The 15,047-nt window shown below is 52.6% G+C and overlaps 1 protein-coding gene across 3 annotated transcripts; it reads left to right on the top strand.

Moving 5' to 3' along the window:
* The first annotated feature begins 280 nt into the window (after positions 1 to 280).
* GDPD2 (glycerophosphodiester phosphodiesterase domain containing 2) lies at positions 281 to 10,722 on the top strand. 3 transcript variants are annotated; one of them, XM_019428617.2, is made up of 16 exons: positions 281 to 566; positions 2,170 to 2,283; positions 2,556 to 2,659; positions 2,947 to 3,040; positions 3,244 to 3,303; positions 3,539 to 3,637; positions 3,815 to 3,908; positions 4,055 to 4,200; positions 4,326 to 4,408; positions 4,506 to 4,656; positions 6,662 to 6,883; positions 7,098 to 7,246; positions 9,308 to 9,455; positions 9,599 to 9,681; positions 9,923 to 9,951; positions 10,042 to 10,722. In XM_019428617.2, exons 2-16 carry the CDS (start codon positions 2,179 to 2,181, stop codon positions 10,092 to 10,094), a joined length of 1,620 nt encoding a protein of 539 aa, XP_019284162.1. In that variant the 5' UTR covers positions 281 to 566; positions 2,170 to 2,178; the 3' UTR covers positions 10,095 to 10,722. The 3 variants fall into 3 exon arrangements, with proteins under 3 accessions (XP_019284162.1, XP_019284161.1, XP_019284163.1); XM_019428616.1 differs by lacking the exon at positions 281 to 566 and adding an exon at positions 1,934 to 1,957; XM_019428618.1 differs by lacking the exons at positions 281 to 566; positions 2,170 to 2,283; positions 2,556 to 2,659 and adding an exon at positions 2,439 to 2,528.
* Positions 10,723 to 15,047: the final 4,325 nt, after the last annotated feature.

Below are 15,047 nucleotides of genomic sequence, written 5' to 3'. Positions count from 1 at the left end.
GGAAGCTGATGAATCAAGGCTATCCTCCCAGGGAGCTTGAGGGAAATGCTAGACTTACACACACACACACACACACACACACACACACACACACCCCTTCCCAGGGGGTTGACTGGGCCCCCTCTTCTCACTGCCAAGTTGCAGTTGTGTGGTCACCCCCAACCCCACCCCTGCCGGTGCCCTCAGCCCTCGCCTCCCCGAGTCCAGACAAAGCCCCGGCAGTGACTGAGAGGGGAACAGGAGGAGGGACAGAGGGATGGGGAAGGCTGCACAAAAGAATTCCTTACCCCAAGCCCCCGGACCGGCAGCGAGTAAAGAAGCAGCTCTGCTCCCCCTCCTCCTTCCTCCCTCCCATCGTCCCACCCCGGCTGGGCACTGGCCATAGAGCAGCTGAGGGCTTTCGGAGAGAACCCGCGCAGACTCCTGTAGGTGGCAACACTGCCACCTGTTTGACCAGTGGGGCTGAGCCAAGGACTGGAAGAGGGAGGAGGCAGACAAGTCGGAGAGGAGCTGGGAAGCAGTGCAGTGCAGAGCAGAGAGCAGAGTGGAGCTGCCGCTGAGAAAAGGTGTGAGGACTTGGGAAGGCTGGGGGTTATAGCCGGGGGTGGTGGGGTGGAGACCGGCTCCCACTGGCAGGAACTGGGCTCAGGGATTGAGCAGCGCCCCTGCTCAACTCCCCTGATTGGGGTTTTCAGACTGCTCAGATCCTGGAGGGAGGTGGGACTCTGGAAGGCAGTGTCTGGGGTACAGGGGCAGAACCTTAAGGGAGGCAGGGAGTGTGGATGGAGCCCGGGGCAGGCTACTGGAAGCCAGTCCTGGGATGGGAAGAAGCAGGGGTCTCCTTTTAAGATGGCTTTTTCCTGGGAGGGGTCTCAGAGAGGGGAGAGTTTTCCTTCCCCCAGCTACGATCCCTACCCCTCCACTCCCTATCCCCTAATTCTCCTTTCCCAAGGCAAGCATGGGATAAGGAGGGCAGTTTCAGGAGCAGCCACACCCTTCCTCCTTTCAGGGAGCCCACCACTGTACCCTCTAAGACTCCACAGCCTTAGGGGAGCCTAGATGACAAGGGGTCATGTCCCTCAGACCACACACACTTTGGGTATATCCAGGGACTCCTTTACACACTGAAACCCACTACCGACAGCCACTAGTGCACACAGACATACAAAGCTGACACAAATCGCACACCCTCTCACGTAGAATGACAATCACACACCCAGCCTAGTTTGGGGATCAGTAAGCCAGCCAGGTCTCAGCCTGACCCAAAAGCACAAGGTCCAATGATCCCCAGCCCCAACACAACCACACCCCCCACACACAAACCTTTGACCAGTATTTGTTGTACCTTCACCCAAGTAATCTCAGAGGGTGGGGCCCCTAAAAGGGGGAAGGTGGAGACTGGTTCCTGGCTGGGGGGTGGGGGGGCAGAATGACTGGACTGGAAGGGACAAGACTGGGGCCAGAGGGCTTAGATTTTCCAGGTGTGTGCGGGCAGGAGAGTGGTTCCTTCAGAAGGCTGGGAGTGACCCAGGCAACCTATTTCCCTCAAGTCTTCCTGTTATTGGCAGTGTCCCCTGGCCCCTGGGAGGTGGAGAGTGAGAATCTTATAGTCGGGGTTTTGTGGTGTGTGCAATCTCTGTATCCATAGCAACTGGCCAACTAGCCAGCCTCCCTTAGCCCCAGGTCAGAACTAGAACCTCTGCTTCAGGTTACTCTTGGTTCCTGGGGTGGAAGGCTCCCTACCTTGGGGCTGCCTAAAGCTTGGCCAGATCTGCCTCAACTTGCTAAATTGAATTTGCCCCACCCTGGTGCAGTTTCTCCTGAGTCCCCACCCTGGGCAAGCACTCTATCCCCAAAGCTGGATGCATGCTGTTAAATGGGGAGGAGTTGGAGAGGTTGGGTATGCACCCTGCCTGCAAAGAGGCCCGATCTCCTGGTTGTCCCACCGACTTTCCAGGTATCCAGATTAAAGGGAAAGAAAGACCCCAGAGATTATCCCCCTTTGCTCACCTCCTCATCTAATCTGGGACTTCAGCAGCCCTATGACCTCCGTTGCCGAGCAGCGGCCCAGGCTTCTGCTCCTCCCCCACGCTCCTCAGATACACTGGGAGGGAGGCTGGGATCTGCCTTCTGCTAGGGTCCCTGATGGCCCAGTATCCCTTCCCCCAGGCCCTCGCCATGGCCGAGTCCCCTGGCTGCTGCTCCGTCTGGGCCCGCTGCCTCCACTGCCTGTATAGCTGCCACTGGAGGAAATGCCCCAAAGAGAGGATGCAAACCAGCAAGGTGGAGTAGGGATGGGGGGGACTGGAAGTCCGAGGCAGAGGCCGCCTGGAGGGGATAAGGAAGCCAAGTGTGCTCAGAGGCAGCTGGTGGGGGGTGGCAGGGGGGGGGAAGGGACTTTCTTTCCCCAGGAAGAAAACTTCTGTCTGCCTGCGGAGCAGAGCAGAGCAGAGCAGCCCTACTCCTGGTGGGAAGCCCCATGGAGCTGTCATCCGTTGGGGACTCTGAGCTGGAAGTGGGGATCGGCTGTGAGCTTCTCTCCTGCCCCTTTGCAGTGCGACTGTATCTGGTTTGGCCTGCTCTTCCTCACCTTTCTCCTCTCCCTGGGCTGGCTGTACATCGGGCTCATCCTTCTCAATGACCTGCACAACTTCAATGAGTGTGTCACAGATCCCCCCCCTTCCTCTGCATACATGTTAATCTACGCCCCACCTTGGGTCCCCTGGGTGCTCAGTCATTCCCAGCCCTGCCCAGCTGTCCTGTTACCCAACCTCCTTAGAAAATTGCTCCACGAAGTCTCCCCAGTCCTTGGAGCCCCTGGCTCCATGAAAGGCTTCCCTCTCACTCCCTTCTAGTCCTCCTTCTGAACCCACCCACCCCAACTCCCCTCAGGCCACTATTAACACCCCTTCCCCCACTCAGACACCTCTCTCTCCCCTCCCACAGATTCCTGTTCCAACACTGGGGACACTGGATGGACTGGTCCCTGGCATTTCTGCTGGTCATCTCTCTACTTGTCACATATGCATCCCTGCTATTGGTGGGTCAGGGAGCGGCCCATCTAACCCCTACCTCAGTCCTCCCTTCCTGCTCAGCTTCAACCCCTGGCCACTGAGGGGAGGGGAGGGGAGGGGAGGGGAGGGGAGGGGAGGGGAGGGGGACGGTGTCAGCCTGGGAACCCAGGAAGCCCACCTCGGTGACCCCTCTTGGCACCTCATACCTCCCACCACCCTCTGCTTCCAGCTCCTGGCCCTGCTCCTGCGGCTCTGCGGCCAGCCTCTGCATCTGCACAGTGTCCACAAGGTAAGAGTGCGGGTGGGAGTGAGCGGGAAACGGGGACCACTGGGCCCAGGGCTTGGCCAGCTATTTTGCTGAGCACCTCAATATTCTACCCATGGACTCAAGCTCAGGACCTGAAGCCCAGTAAATTTTTGTTGAGTGAAAGAAAGAACGTGGATGAGCCAGGGGAAAGAGAGAGGGGGCAGCCCAGGGACCCCCAGGCTAACAAAGAAGACCCCATTCATCTCTGGTCCCCCAGATGCTGCTGCTCCTCATCATGCTTCTTGTGGCCGCTGGCCTCGTGGGACTGGACGTCCAATGGCAGCAGGAGTGGCGTAGCTTACGTCTGTCACTGCAGGTGAGTGGCTGATCTCCAGTGCCTATGTGGGAGCCTTGGCCTGTGGCCAACCTCTGGACGTATCTTGCTCCCTGGTCCCCCACGACTGCAAGTAGCTCTGAACTCCAAAAGTCAGGTCCTAGGAGAAGGAGAGGGGCACTGGAGAGAAGAACCCTCTTCACCAACCCTTGTCCACAGGCCACAGCCCCGTTCCTTCATATTGGAGCAGTTGCTGGCATCACCCTCCTGGCCTGGCCTGTTGCTGATACCTTCTACCGTATCCATCGAAGAGGTGCCAACTCCACTCCCCAACATACCCTCCCTGGCCATCGATGCTTCTGCCTCCTGCTGCCCATTTTACTGCACCCACACTCTGCTTTCTGTCCCCAGAGCTCACCCATTGCCCTTTCTCCATAGCCTGCCCCTCATTCCCCACAGGTCCCAAGGTTCTGCTACTGCTCCTATTTTTTGGAGTTGCCCTGGCCATCTACCTGGCCCCACTGTGCATCTCCTCACCCTGTATCATGGAACCCAGAGACTTACCCCCCAAGCCTGGTCTGGTGGGACACCGAGGGGCCCCCATGGTGAGTGTCGGGTAGAATGCTGGTAGGGTGGGAAGGGTCTGCTCCTCTAGGCTGCAGCAATCAGGCCTGTGGGTTCCCAGGTTCGCACCCTTCTCTGCTACCCCCCTACCAATTCCCTTTCCCAGCTGGCCCCCGAGAACACCCTGATGTCACTGAGGAAAACAGCTGAATGTGGAGCTGCTGTGTTCGAGACTGATGTGATGGTCAGGTGAGAGACACTAGGGGACAGAGGGACACACTAGGGGAGCTTGGGAAATGATGATCAGCCCTAGAGCTCAGCCCCCTGACACCTCTTGTGCCCTCAGCTCTGACGGGATCCCCTTCCTCATGCATGATGAGCACCTGAGCAGGACCACAGATGTGGCCTCAGTGTTCCCAGCCCGAACCTCCTCCCACAGCAGTGACTTCTCCTGTGCTGAACTGAAGAAGCTCAATGCCGGGACCTGGTTCCTAGAGGTGAAGACAGCCTCACAAAAGAGGCAACCACCTGCGGGGGTGCTGAGGGGAGAGTTCATTCATTGATAAGTATTTTCTGATCCCTGTGCTGAGCAATAGGTGTAGAGGCTCTGCCCTCAAGTCACTCCCTCGGCTGAAAGAAGAGAGCTTAGCCAACAGGCTATCAGAATAGGAAACCTAGATCGATAACAATATCCTTAGTAAACAAAGAGGGGAGAGAGCAAAGGCACTATTTGGCAGGGTAGGTGTGGGAGAGGATCAGGAGTGGTTTCACAAGAGAGAATGCCTGAGCAGCACATGAAATGAGAATGCTGTTTAAGATGGGCAAAGCAGGGATCAGCAATTCTAGTCAGACGGAAGAGCATACGTAAAGCCCAGAAGTATGAAGAAGTGTTCTCAGGAAACAAAAAGTGGCTCAGTGCAACTGGGAGATAAAATTTGTGGGAGCAGTGGGAGCTGAGACTGTCAAGGGGAGCAGAGGCTTGGTCTCAGAGGGCTTTGAATGCCAGAACCACCCCCCTCCCAAAAAAAAAGAATGTCAGGCCTAGAAGTGCAGGCTTCAGTTCTGTAGGTGACGGAAAATATTCGTAAGGATACTTTATTTTCTCAGTTCCTGTTTTCCTACCTTTAAAAATAATACATGTTGGGGGGCCTGGGTGGCTCAGTCAGTTAAGCGTTCAACTCTTGATCTCAGCTCAGGTCTTGATCTCAGGGTTGTGAGTTCAAGTCTCACATTGGGTTCCCCACCCAGTACACAGCCTGCTTAAAAATAAAAGTAATACTTGTTCCACATAAAAAAAATTAAACATTAGAGAAATAATGTAAAAATTGAAAGTCTCCCATAATCCAACTCCTCTGAGATAATCATTGCTAACAGTGGGTACATATTCCATATGTGTATACACACACACACACGTCATTTTGCACAAATAGGATCACTTCATATATTCTTTTGCAACTTGATTGTCTTTTCATTTAACTCTATATACAATGACATGCCAGAGTGATTAAGACCAAGGGTTGTCTGGGTTTGAGTCCTGGCTTCACTACCTACTAGCTATGTGAGCCTGGGCAACATTCCTTAGTCTCTCTTGCTTTACTTTCCTCGTCTGTAAAATAGGCATAATAATAGTACCTACTTTGTAGGATTTGGGCAGGATTAAATAAATCAATGCACATAAAGTACTTCTAAGGCTGCCTGGCACATAGTAAATACTTTATAATAAGTATCAGATAGCTTGCTTTTTCCATGTCAGCGGTTAGGAGGTAAGGTCATTTGTTGATTACAAGGGGAAGGGAGGAGAGTGGCAGAGGTTTGGAAGAGCCACTAGGAAGGAATGGAAGAAGGAGCAAAACAAGAACAAGTGAAAGGATGATTAAGTGGGGTACCTGGCTGGCTCAGTCCGTAGAGCATGTGACTCTTGATCTCAAGGTTGTGCTTTCAAGCCCTGCGTTGGGTATAGAGCTTACTTAAAAAAAAAAAAAAAAAAAAAAAAAAAAAAAAAGATGATTAAGTGGCAATGAAGGTAAAAGACTATATAGTCCACATGATGTGCTCTGCCCCCCAATTCTAGGGGTGGAGGAGGCAGACTGTCACACAATTGAATCAGGGTTTAGGATTTGTGGGGCGGGCAGGGCAGGAAAGGAGTTGAAGGTGGTATGGAAAAGTAATTCGAGCTGTAGATGGACCATGGGTAGGGGATGTAGATGTGGCAGACAGGGGCTGATGGATTGGGCAGAAACCAAAGGGCCAAGGTCCCAGAGGTCTCTGTGAGACCAAAGAGAAAATGTGAAAAAGTTAGGAAACCAGAGGGGTAGGAGGTTAGGGTCACAGAGTAAGGTGTTAGAGGGTCTGGAAAGGGTCACAGTTTGGAGAAAGAAAGACTGTGGCTCAGCGGTGCACACAAGCCTGGCGCCAAGTGGGGGAAACGAGTGAAGATCATGAGGATGGGGGAATGGCCTAAAGGCTTCTTCTGGTCTTGAAATAATTTTACTGTTCTCATAGAGGCAACCCTTCTGGGGGGCCAAGCGGCTGTCAGACCCTGATCGGAAGGAGGCTGAGAACCAGACAGTCCCGACATTGGAAGAGCTGCTGAAGGAAGCTGCAGTCCTTAACCTTTCTATCATGTTTGACTTGCGCCGCCCCCCACGAAATCACACATACCATGACACATTTGTGAACCAGACACTGGAGACTGTGCTGAGTGCAAGGGTGCCCCAAGCCATGGTGATATTTCCAGGACCCCAAGTGCCCCCTCTTGCCCATTTCCCTACCCCTGCCTTCCCTAGGCCACGGTGATAATTTTGAGGCTGCCCCCTGCCCCAGGGCCCCACCTCAACTCATATACCCCATTCTGTTATCAAACCTTTCTGCCCCTGGCCCCGACCCCTGGAATCCCCAAGCCTTCCTCAGCTTCATGCCCATCTTCCCTGAACCACAGGTCCTTTGGCTACCGGATGAAGATCGGGCTAAGGTCCAACAACGGGCACCTAGAATGCGCCAGATATATGGACAGCAGGGAAGCAACAGAACTGAGAGGCCCCAGTTTCTCAACCTCCCCTATCAAGACCTGCCACTGTTGGATATCAAGTGAGTGCCAGAGGAAAGGAGCCAAGGGGACCCCGTGAAGCTTAATGGTAGGGAAGAGTCACCTCAGGGAGGGCAAAGGCCATTCATTCATTCACACATACAACAAATATTTATCAATATATTTAACACTTGCTATGTGAAAGGCACTATTGTTGCAGGCTTTGAGCATACTAGTGAAAGAGATAATAAACTGAACAAATTATATGCATACTGGATAAGTGATATGAAGATAATAAAATGGGGAGATATAGTAGAGCAATTAGGGTTGGGAGTGAGGGCCAGAGAGGGGCCACATCCGGAAAAGTAGCTAAAGGGGTGATGTCTGGGCTGAGACCTGACAGGTCACAAGGAGCTAATGAGGAGAAGAGCTGTGAGAAGAGCAGAAACAGCAGCCCAATAAGCAAGGGAAAGGTGAGGCTGGGGAGATAGGCAGGAGCCCAATTGGGTAGGACCTTGTGGGCCACAAGAACAGTTTTAGCTTTCATTCACCACCAAAGAGGTAAGTGCAAGGGAGGATGGATCGAGAGGAGAGAAGCAAGAGAGTCCCAGATGTGAGCCAGGCCCCAGAAGCTGACCCAGCCTGTAAACATGATGGACTGCAAAGCATGCAGTTGCCAAGGTCTCTTCTCATGTCCTTGTGGTCAGATAGAAAAAAAAAGTGCACTGTATGGTAGCCCAGTTAGCATAAGTATTTCAAGGACCTTTCCCCAAGTTGTCACCATGGAGGGAGACACAACATGGGGTTTGGCCCTCACTTTAGACTTGTCCTGGTCAACCTCAACCACTGAGCAGGTTTCCAAAAGACATGAATTAGTAATGAATACAGTGGTAATGAAATCGAGGCCCCGAAAGGTCTAAGCACTCTAAGATGATGGACCAAATATACCGGGATAAAGCACAACAGGGATAGATGTAAACACCTACCTACATTTGCACTCCAAAAGAAGTTCAATTGCACAAAGACAAGAGAGGAGACTGGCATCAGCATGAACATGTGTGAAAAAGACCAGAGCTTTGATTGAATAGTGTTCATAATGAGTCATCAATGGCATGTGACATTGCCAAAACTAACCTGACCCCGGGCTGCCTTCAAACAGCCACAGTGCCCAGAAGGCAGGAGGAAGTGTTGCTGTACTCAAAGCTGGGCCAAGCCCACCTGGGATATCATGTTCAGATGCAAGCCCCCATACTATGAAAGGAACACTGATAGAGGTGCCTGGGTGGCTCAGTTGGTTGAGCATCTGACTCTTGATCTCGGTTCAGGTCGTGATCTCACGGTTTGTGAGTTCGAGCTGACGGCACAGAGCCTGCTTGGAATTCTCTGGCTGTCTCTCTGTGCCCCTCCTCCACTCATGTTCTTTCTCTCTCTCTCACAAAATAAATAAATTAATTTCTAAAAATTAAAAAAAGGAGGGGCACCTGGGTGGCTCAGTCAGTTGAGCATCTGACTTCAGCTCAGGTCATCATCTTACAGCTCGTGAGTTCAAGCCCTGCATCGGGCTCTGTGCTGACAGCTTGGAGCCTGGAGCCTGCTTCGGATTCTGTGTCTCCCTCTCTCTCTGTCCCTAACTCACTCGCATTCTGTCTCTGTCTCTCTCAAAAATAAATACACATGAAAGACTTTTTTTTTTTTAAAAAGAAAGGAACATTGATCAACTGAAGTAAGATCAGAGTAGGAGAGATTTGTATGGTGAAGGGAGTGATAACCCAGGTCCCAGCCCTGGATGAAGGAACTGGGGCTGTTGGGCCTAGAGAGGAGATGACTCAGGGACATGGTCACTGTTCCTCAGACCTCTGAAGGTCTGTCATGGAACAAAGAAGAGAGACATTCGTGTAGCCCCAGATGGCAAAGCTCAGATCTGTAGGTGGAATCTGCCAGGAGACAAAGTTGAGCTATGCAAAGAAAATTGCTTTTGCTCAGGGGATGCTATGTAAAAGTAGGACTGAGAGTTCCTTGGCAGTGACACTGCGGCTTCAAGCACGGACAAAGGCTGCTTCCTGTGCCTCATGCCCCATGATACTAGATGTTCCTGTTTCTTTCCCACCCACCCCACCCCCCAGGGCACTACACCAGGATAATGTGTCGGTGAACCTATTTGTGGTGAACAAGCCCTGGCTCTTTTCCCTGCTCTGGTGTGCAGGGGTGGACTCGGTGACCACCAACGACTGCCAGCTGCTACAGCAAATGCGTTACCCCGTCTGGCTTATCGTAAGGGCTCTGGGGCTGTCACCCCTCCCTTTCTCCCATCCCTGGCTCTCCTTAACCCTGTTCCTCTATTCCTTACACATTTCCCCCCATATACTACCTTTGGGCCTCTGGCCACTGACAGGAGCCTTTTCCTATTCCCACAGCCCCCTCAAACCTACCTGATGATGTGGATCATTACCAATTGTGTCTCCACCCTGCTGCTTCTGTGGACCTTCCTCCTGCAAGGGTGAGTGCTTCATGCCTCAGCTTTCTGGGTCTTCATGCCCCCCAGGGTCCCGGTGATAGGGCCAATTCAGACTCCTACATGCTTCCCGGAGCTTGGGATTTGGTTCCTTTGAGATTCTTGGACCCTTCCTTGTACACCAAATTGGCCTGAGCCTGGGAAAGGCAGTTTGGGGGAACCTGGGATCAAAAGGCCATGCCTGCAGCTGGCTGAACTCACAATGGGAAGCTTTTTCTCTCTATAGGAGATGTAAGAAGGAGAGAGAGAAAACTGGTAAGAACTTTCTCCCTTCACCTCATTTTTCTCCTCTTATAGCCTTCTCTTTGGTCACTCCCTATATGTCTTCCCCACCCCCTGCTCCAGGCTTAGAAACAGCAGTGCTGCTGACCAGGATCAACAATTTCATAATGGAGTGAATGCCCAGCCCCGGACCCCCACCTACCAGAGTCTGAGGCCTCTCTGGATTGGCTAACAGCAAGGAAGACAGAGCAGCTGAGATGGAAAGTTGTTGGGGTTGGGGTGGGGTAAACTTTGTCAACAGGAGGTTTTGAACTATGAGGGCCCTCTGCACAGATGGTGGGCATGCTGCAAGCTTCCATGGAATCTGCTCCCCTTAGGGTTTTGACCTGAGGTTAGGTTAGGAAGACAGTGACTCATAGGAAGTTTCTCTGCAAATGTTAACAGAGGAAGTGGAAAGGAGGTTGCCAAGATAATGTTTCAGACCTGTGTGTGCGTGTTCTCGAGTAGAAGACACAAGGTGTGTCAGGGATGGGATAGCTTGGACCTATGACTGAAGGAGATGACAAAATGGCCTTTGCTGGAGAACTAAGATGATGGAGTCACCAGTCCTCACTCCATTCACTGTCTCCCCTGACCCCTGCAATTTAGCTGCTTTCCTGCCTAGACGCTGAGGGCCGAAGAGCCCATCTAGCCATTTAATTCTGTGACTATAACTGGCTTTTTGCTGTGCACAGCCTTTTCTTCAAGACAGGTTGGTTCCTGTATGGTGTCAATCTGCTTATTCAATGAATTTAACTCCTGTTTTGTCATAGTCTAATCTTTTCCACGCCGGGGCTTGGTGGGGGATGCACATTCCATCCTCGGTTGTGACATGAATGACATTGAGGGGTCATCACGGAGAGATTCTTGGGCTGGAGGGGTTGCTGCAAGAGGGGAAGCGGGAGAGCAGCCGTCACAGGGGACATTCTGGGTGGCCAAGGCACGCTGCGCAGAGTTGCGTTGTAGCTCCACCTTGTGGTCACCTGCCGCAAGAAGAGGGCCGCGACAGTCATCACCATGACGTAAGAATGTCACCTGTTTTCCGTGCCGGTTGGGGACCTGTGTCCTTGACTCGAGACCCTGAGGGTATAGTCCGATTTCCACAAGTTCTCGCCTCCGTGGGCTGTTGCGTGCAGGGTCTGGTTCCCAGGCCCTCCTTCCCCTCGAGGAGCAGGTTCCCCAATGTGTTTGCTGCTCGCGAGTTCCTGGGCTAAAATAGTTCAGGAGACCAGTGAGGAGCTGACCTAGGATGAGGCGTCTGGTAGAAGGGGGAGGGAGGAGCTTAAGGCAAAAACAGGGACCCAGGCGGGCTCTGTAGCTGACCATTCGTCCCTCCCACCGCACCAAGTCACCCCGGTTCGCGTCCCCACACGAAGGGAAATCTAATTAAGACGCTGGCGAGGTCAGGAGGTTCGCTCCTCACAATTCCTTTTTTCTCGCCAGACTGGGACCTGGGGCAGCACTAGCGCCTCGGGACAAAACCCTACTCGACTGCAAGGCAGCCCAGGGAACTACAATTCCCAAGGTGCCCCTGACAGCTTCCGGTCGCGGAATTGACGGAAGCGCGTTTGAATTTGTGTTCCCGCCCCCTCCTCCTCCCGGGCCCCGCCCCTTCCCCCTCGCCGCCCCGCCCCCGCCGCGCACACACATGCACAAACACACACAGGCAGCCATCCAAGCCGACAAACCTGGCCTGCAGCTGGCGCGGTGGGCGGGGGCGCCGGCCCGCGACCGGCGGGAAGGAGGTAGGCGCATCGGGAACCAACGCCGCGGCAGCTGCCCGGTCCCAATCTCCTTGGGCGTCCACGCCGCCTTGTAGAGGGCGGGTCTCCTTCACACACTACCCTTTGAAACTGCATTTTCTTACTTTTCCCTGTTCCCGATCCGCCCCTCAATCTGACCGACTGCCGGCCTCAGCTCCGGGGCGCCTAGCCTGTCCGATACTGCAGGGCTCTCACCTCTCAGCGTGTACCTCCACCCCGCACCCCTACTTTTCTGTTCCCTCCCGGGCGCCCAGCCTCACAGCCCTGCAGCTTCTTCCTCCCCTCCCCTTCCGACCTAATCCTGGCAACCTCCAGGCTCTCCAACCCCCGCGGCCTCAGCCTCTAAGCTCCCAGGCTCTCAGCTGCAGTCTTGTAACCTCAGAGTCCAGGCTCCTGGCCAGAATGCCAGGTCCTAGTCCCAGACCCTAAACCCTTACGCCTAGCCCCTAGCCTTGAGTTCCTGGCCCTGAGCCTGCTGCCGCTTACCCTTACTGTCTTCCTAGGAGGACAGGACAGCAGTGGCACACTTAACTTCTATGAGGCCCTGGACTGGAGACTGGGACTGACAAAAACTTGAGGGTGGAGGGCCTCACGGAGCTGCTCATTGGGGTTGAGGTGCAGTTGCTCTCCGTTATTTTTAGGTATTGAGTCACAGCTCCTGGCATCAGGGTTTGGGGCTAGCAGGCTGGGCTAGGGGGCTATTAATAGAGCTGAGGCACAGCTCCGACCCAGTTCAGTTCGAAAGCACAGAGAGCAAGGAGCCTCCCTCTGTCACTACGCCCTGTGGAGATGTTGTGGACTGAGGCAGTAGCTGGACCAGTACCTCTCTGGCTACCAGTACCTCAGCCTGATATCTCTACCTTGGAACTCTCGAGGGAAGGCCCACAGTGATACTCCTGAGCACAGCTCTCCCCTAAGTGTGCCATGGCTTGGAGTCCTGCCACAACAAAGCTCCTGTTGTGCTAGCTGAGTGAGGAGATGTGTCCCAAGTAGAGCAGTTATTGTGGCTACAGCCTTGGCCTGCCTGGACCTACTCTTGGGCTGAAATACTAGGTTGTGTGGGAAAAAAGCTGTAGAAGAAAAACTGTGGATTTCTGGTCCCCAAAGGCCCTCATAGAGATGGGGTGCTTCAGGATGGTCCTAAGAGAGGGGGCATGGAACCGAGAATTTGCTAGCTCCAAACCAAACACAGCACTAGGAAGCTGCTGAATTCTGTTTATCACCTGCCGATTCTTTTTATTTCTTTCCCTCTTGTTGGGCTCTGTCCCTACTCACAGGAGTCAACAGACCTCAGGATCTCTCCCAACTCCATAGAGGAACCTAATTCAGGAAAGCCACTGAGAAACTTGGCTCCACCAAGAAATGAATGATCCTTTATATACATTGTCATTTCTATGGAGAGGTGTTTAATTTTTTTTAATATTTATTTATTTTTGAGAGAGAGACAGAGTGGGGGGGGAGGGGGAGAGAGAGAGGGAGACACAGAATCTGAAGGAGGCTCCAGGCTCCAAGCTGTCCACACAGAGCCCAACACGGGGCTCGAACCCATGAACTGTGAGATCATGACCTGAGCTGAAGTCGGTCGCTTAACTGACTGAGCCACCCAGGCGTTCCTCTATGGAGAGTTTTTATTTCAGTGGGCTAAAGTAAGAATTCCCTAATCCACATATTGAGAATGGTGGGGAAATCTTGATACTTTACTGGACTAATCACCAAAATTATTCCCATCCACACCCAATGTGCTAGAATTCCCATTCACCGAGGATGCACACCTACAACAGTGCACCCTACTTGCAAACCAGAAACTTCTGCCTTCAAGCGACCCAGATCTCCAGCTCCCAGGTGAAACCAGAGGGCTTTTGGACAAAGCTGATTGTTTTCCCACACACAAAATCTGTCTAAATTGTACACAGCTCTGCCTTCAAGAACGAGCCTAGATCATCAGCAGCGGGCACCCCTGCCCCAACTGGGTCAATTTGTCGAGGACCCCAGTGAGACGGTGGATGAGATGAGAAGTGGTCTCTCTCTTCCTCCTAAATCCCCTTGCCTATTCCTTGGTGGCTTCAGCCTCTGCACAGGCCGCCTGGTTGCCTAGCAACCGCAGTCGCCTGCAGGGGCGTGGGGCTGCTTTCGACCTGTAGGGGGCGCCTGTCCCCCTGGGGCCTCAGGCTGGAGCTCTAGCAGTTGCGAGGATGTGCCAAGTGTCAAAGCATCTCAGGGCTGTCGGGTCCTCCCAGCCTCGCCAACCCAGTCCAGTCGGAGTCTCTGGAGTGAGTGGAGGAGAAGCTCACTACGATTCTAAAGGGATTTTACTCATATTCATTAAAAAATGAAAAGATGAAAGAGAGAGGGAGGGAGGGGGAGAGAAAGCGAGGGAGAGAGAGTGAGCAAAAGCAAGCAAGAGCGAGCGAGAGCGAGCTAGAGACCGAAAGAGAGAGAGAGAGAGAGAGGGCGCGATCGAGAGCAAAAGAGAGCGAGAGAGAGAGAGCACAAGTGAGTGAGAGAGAGAAAGAGAACCAGTTAGTACGGATGGGACATGGGGAGAGCAGTCTGACACTCTCCATTCTCTCCAGGCTTAGCAATGCTTATTCCTCAATCAGAGCAACTCAGAGGGCCCAGGCTATAGGGGGCTTTTTTCCTGAGCCACTTTTAGGATGTGGAAAAAAGAGTCTAGCACTCTATATTGTCAAACTGCTGAGCATATATAAAAAGCTTCAAGCTCCTGGGCTACCAGCCTAGCCTAGACTTGGTCATAACCGTTGTGTACCAGGGAATGTGCTAAGTGTTTTACATTTAATCCTCCCCCCCAAAAAAACCCTATGATTATTTCCATTTCTCTAACTTTGAGCACCTCAGTGACAGGGTCTGTTGACCAGTCATCTCCATCTGGATGTCTAATAGACATCTCAAACTCAACATGTCGAAATGTGGCACCTGATCTTTCCCCCCAAAATGACCATTCCCTAAAGCTGTCCCCATCTCAGTCAATGGCAGTTTCACCTTTCCAGTGGCTCTGGCCAAAAGATCTTGGAACCACACCTCATATCCATTCTGTCAGCAAATCCTAGTGACCATCTCCTCAAAATACAGGTTCCCGTGAAACCTTTAATAAGCTGAAATGGCAAAAAAAAAAAAAAAAAAAAAAAGCAATTACTATTAATGTAGTATATGTGCTGCCAAAGCAAGCACAATTACCATTAACGTATATGGAGAAATTGGGGGGCATTCCCAGACCCAAAACATAACCTCTCTTAGGCTTTTCTGATACCTTAGGGCACATCTCGCTAATGAATGCACAAGATAAATGGACAAAAGAAAAAAAAAAAC

The sequence above is a fragment of the Panthera pardus genome, unplaced genomic scaffold (genome assembly GCF_024362965.1).
Source record: "Panthera pardus isolate Hobbes unplaced genomic scaffold, ASM2436296v1 HiC_scaffold_27, whole genome shotgun sequence".
NCBI classification, from domain to species: domain Eukaryota; kingdom Metazoa; phylum Chordata; class Mammalia; order Carnivora; family Felidae; genus Panthera; species Panthera pardus.
This window is presented reverse-complemented; position numbering and strand designations above follow the sequence as displayed.

Excerpts from the sequence above, each read along its gene's own strand:
- GDPD2 (XM_019428617.2), top strand. The coding sequence starts at position 2,179 with ATGGCCGAGTCCCCTGGCTGCTGCTCCGTCTGGGCCCGCTGCCTCCAC. Across the intron at positions 3,041-3,243 it reads CATATGCATCCCTGCTATTG|CTCCTGGCCCTGCTCCTGCG; the intron begins GTGGGTCAGGGA and ends CTCTGCTTCCAG. Across the intron at positions 4,409-4,505 it reads GAGACTGATGTGATGGTCAG|CTCTGACGGGATCCCCTTCC; the intron begins GTGAGAGACACT and ends TTGTGCCCTCAG.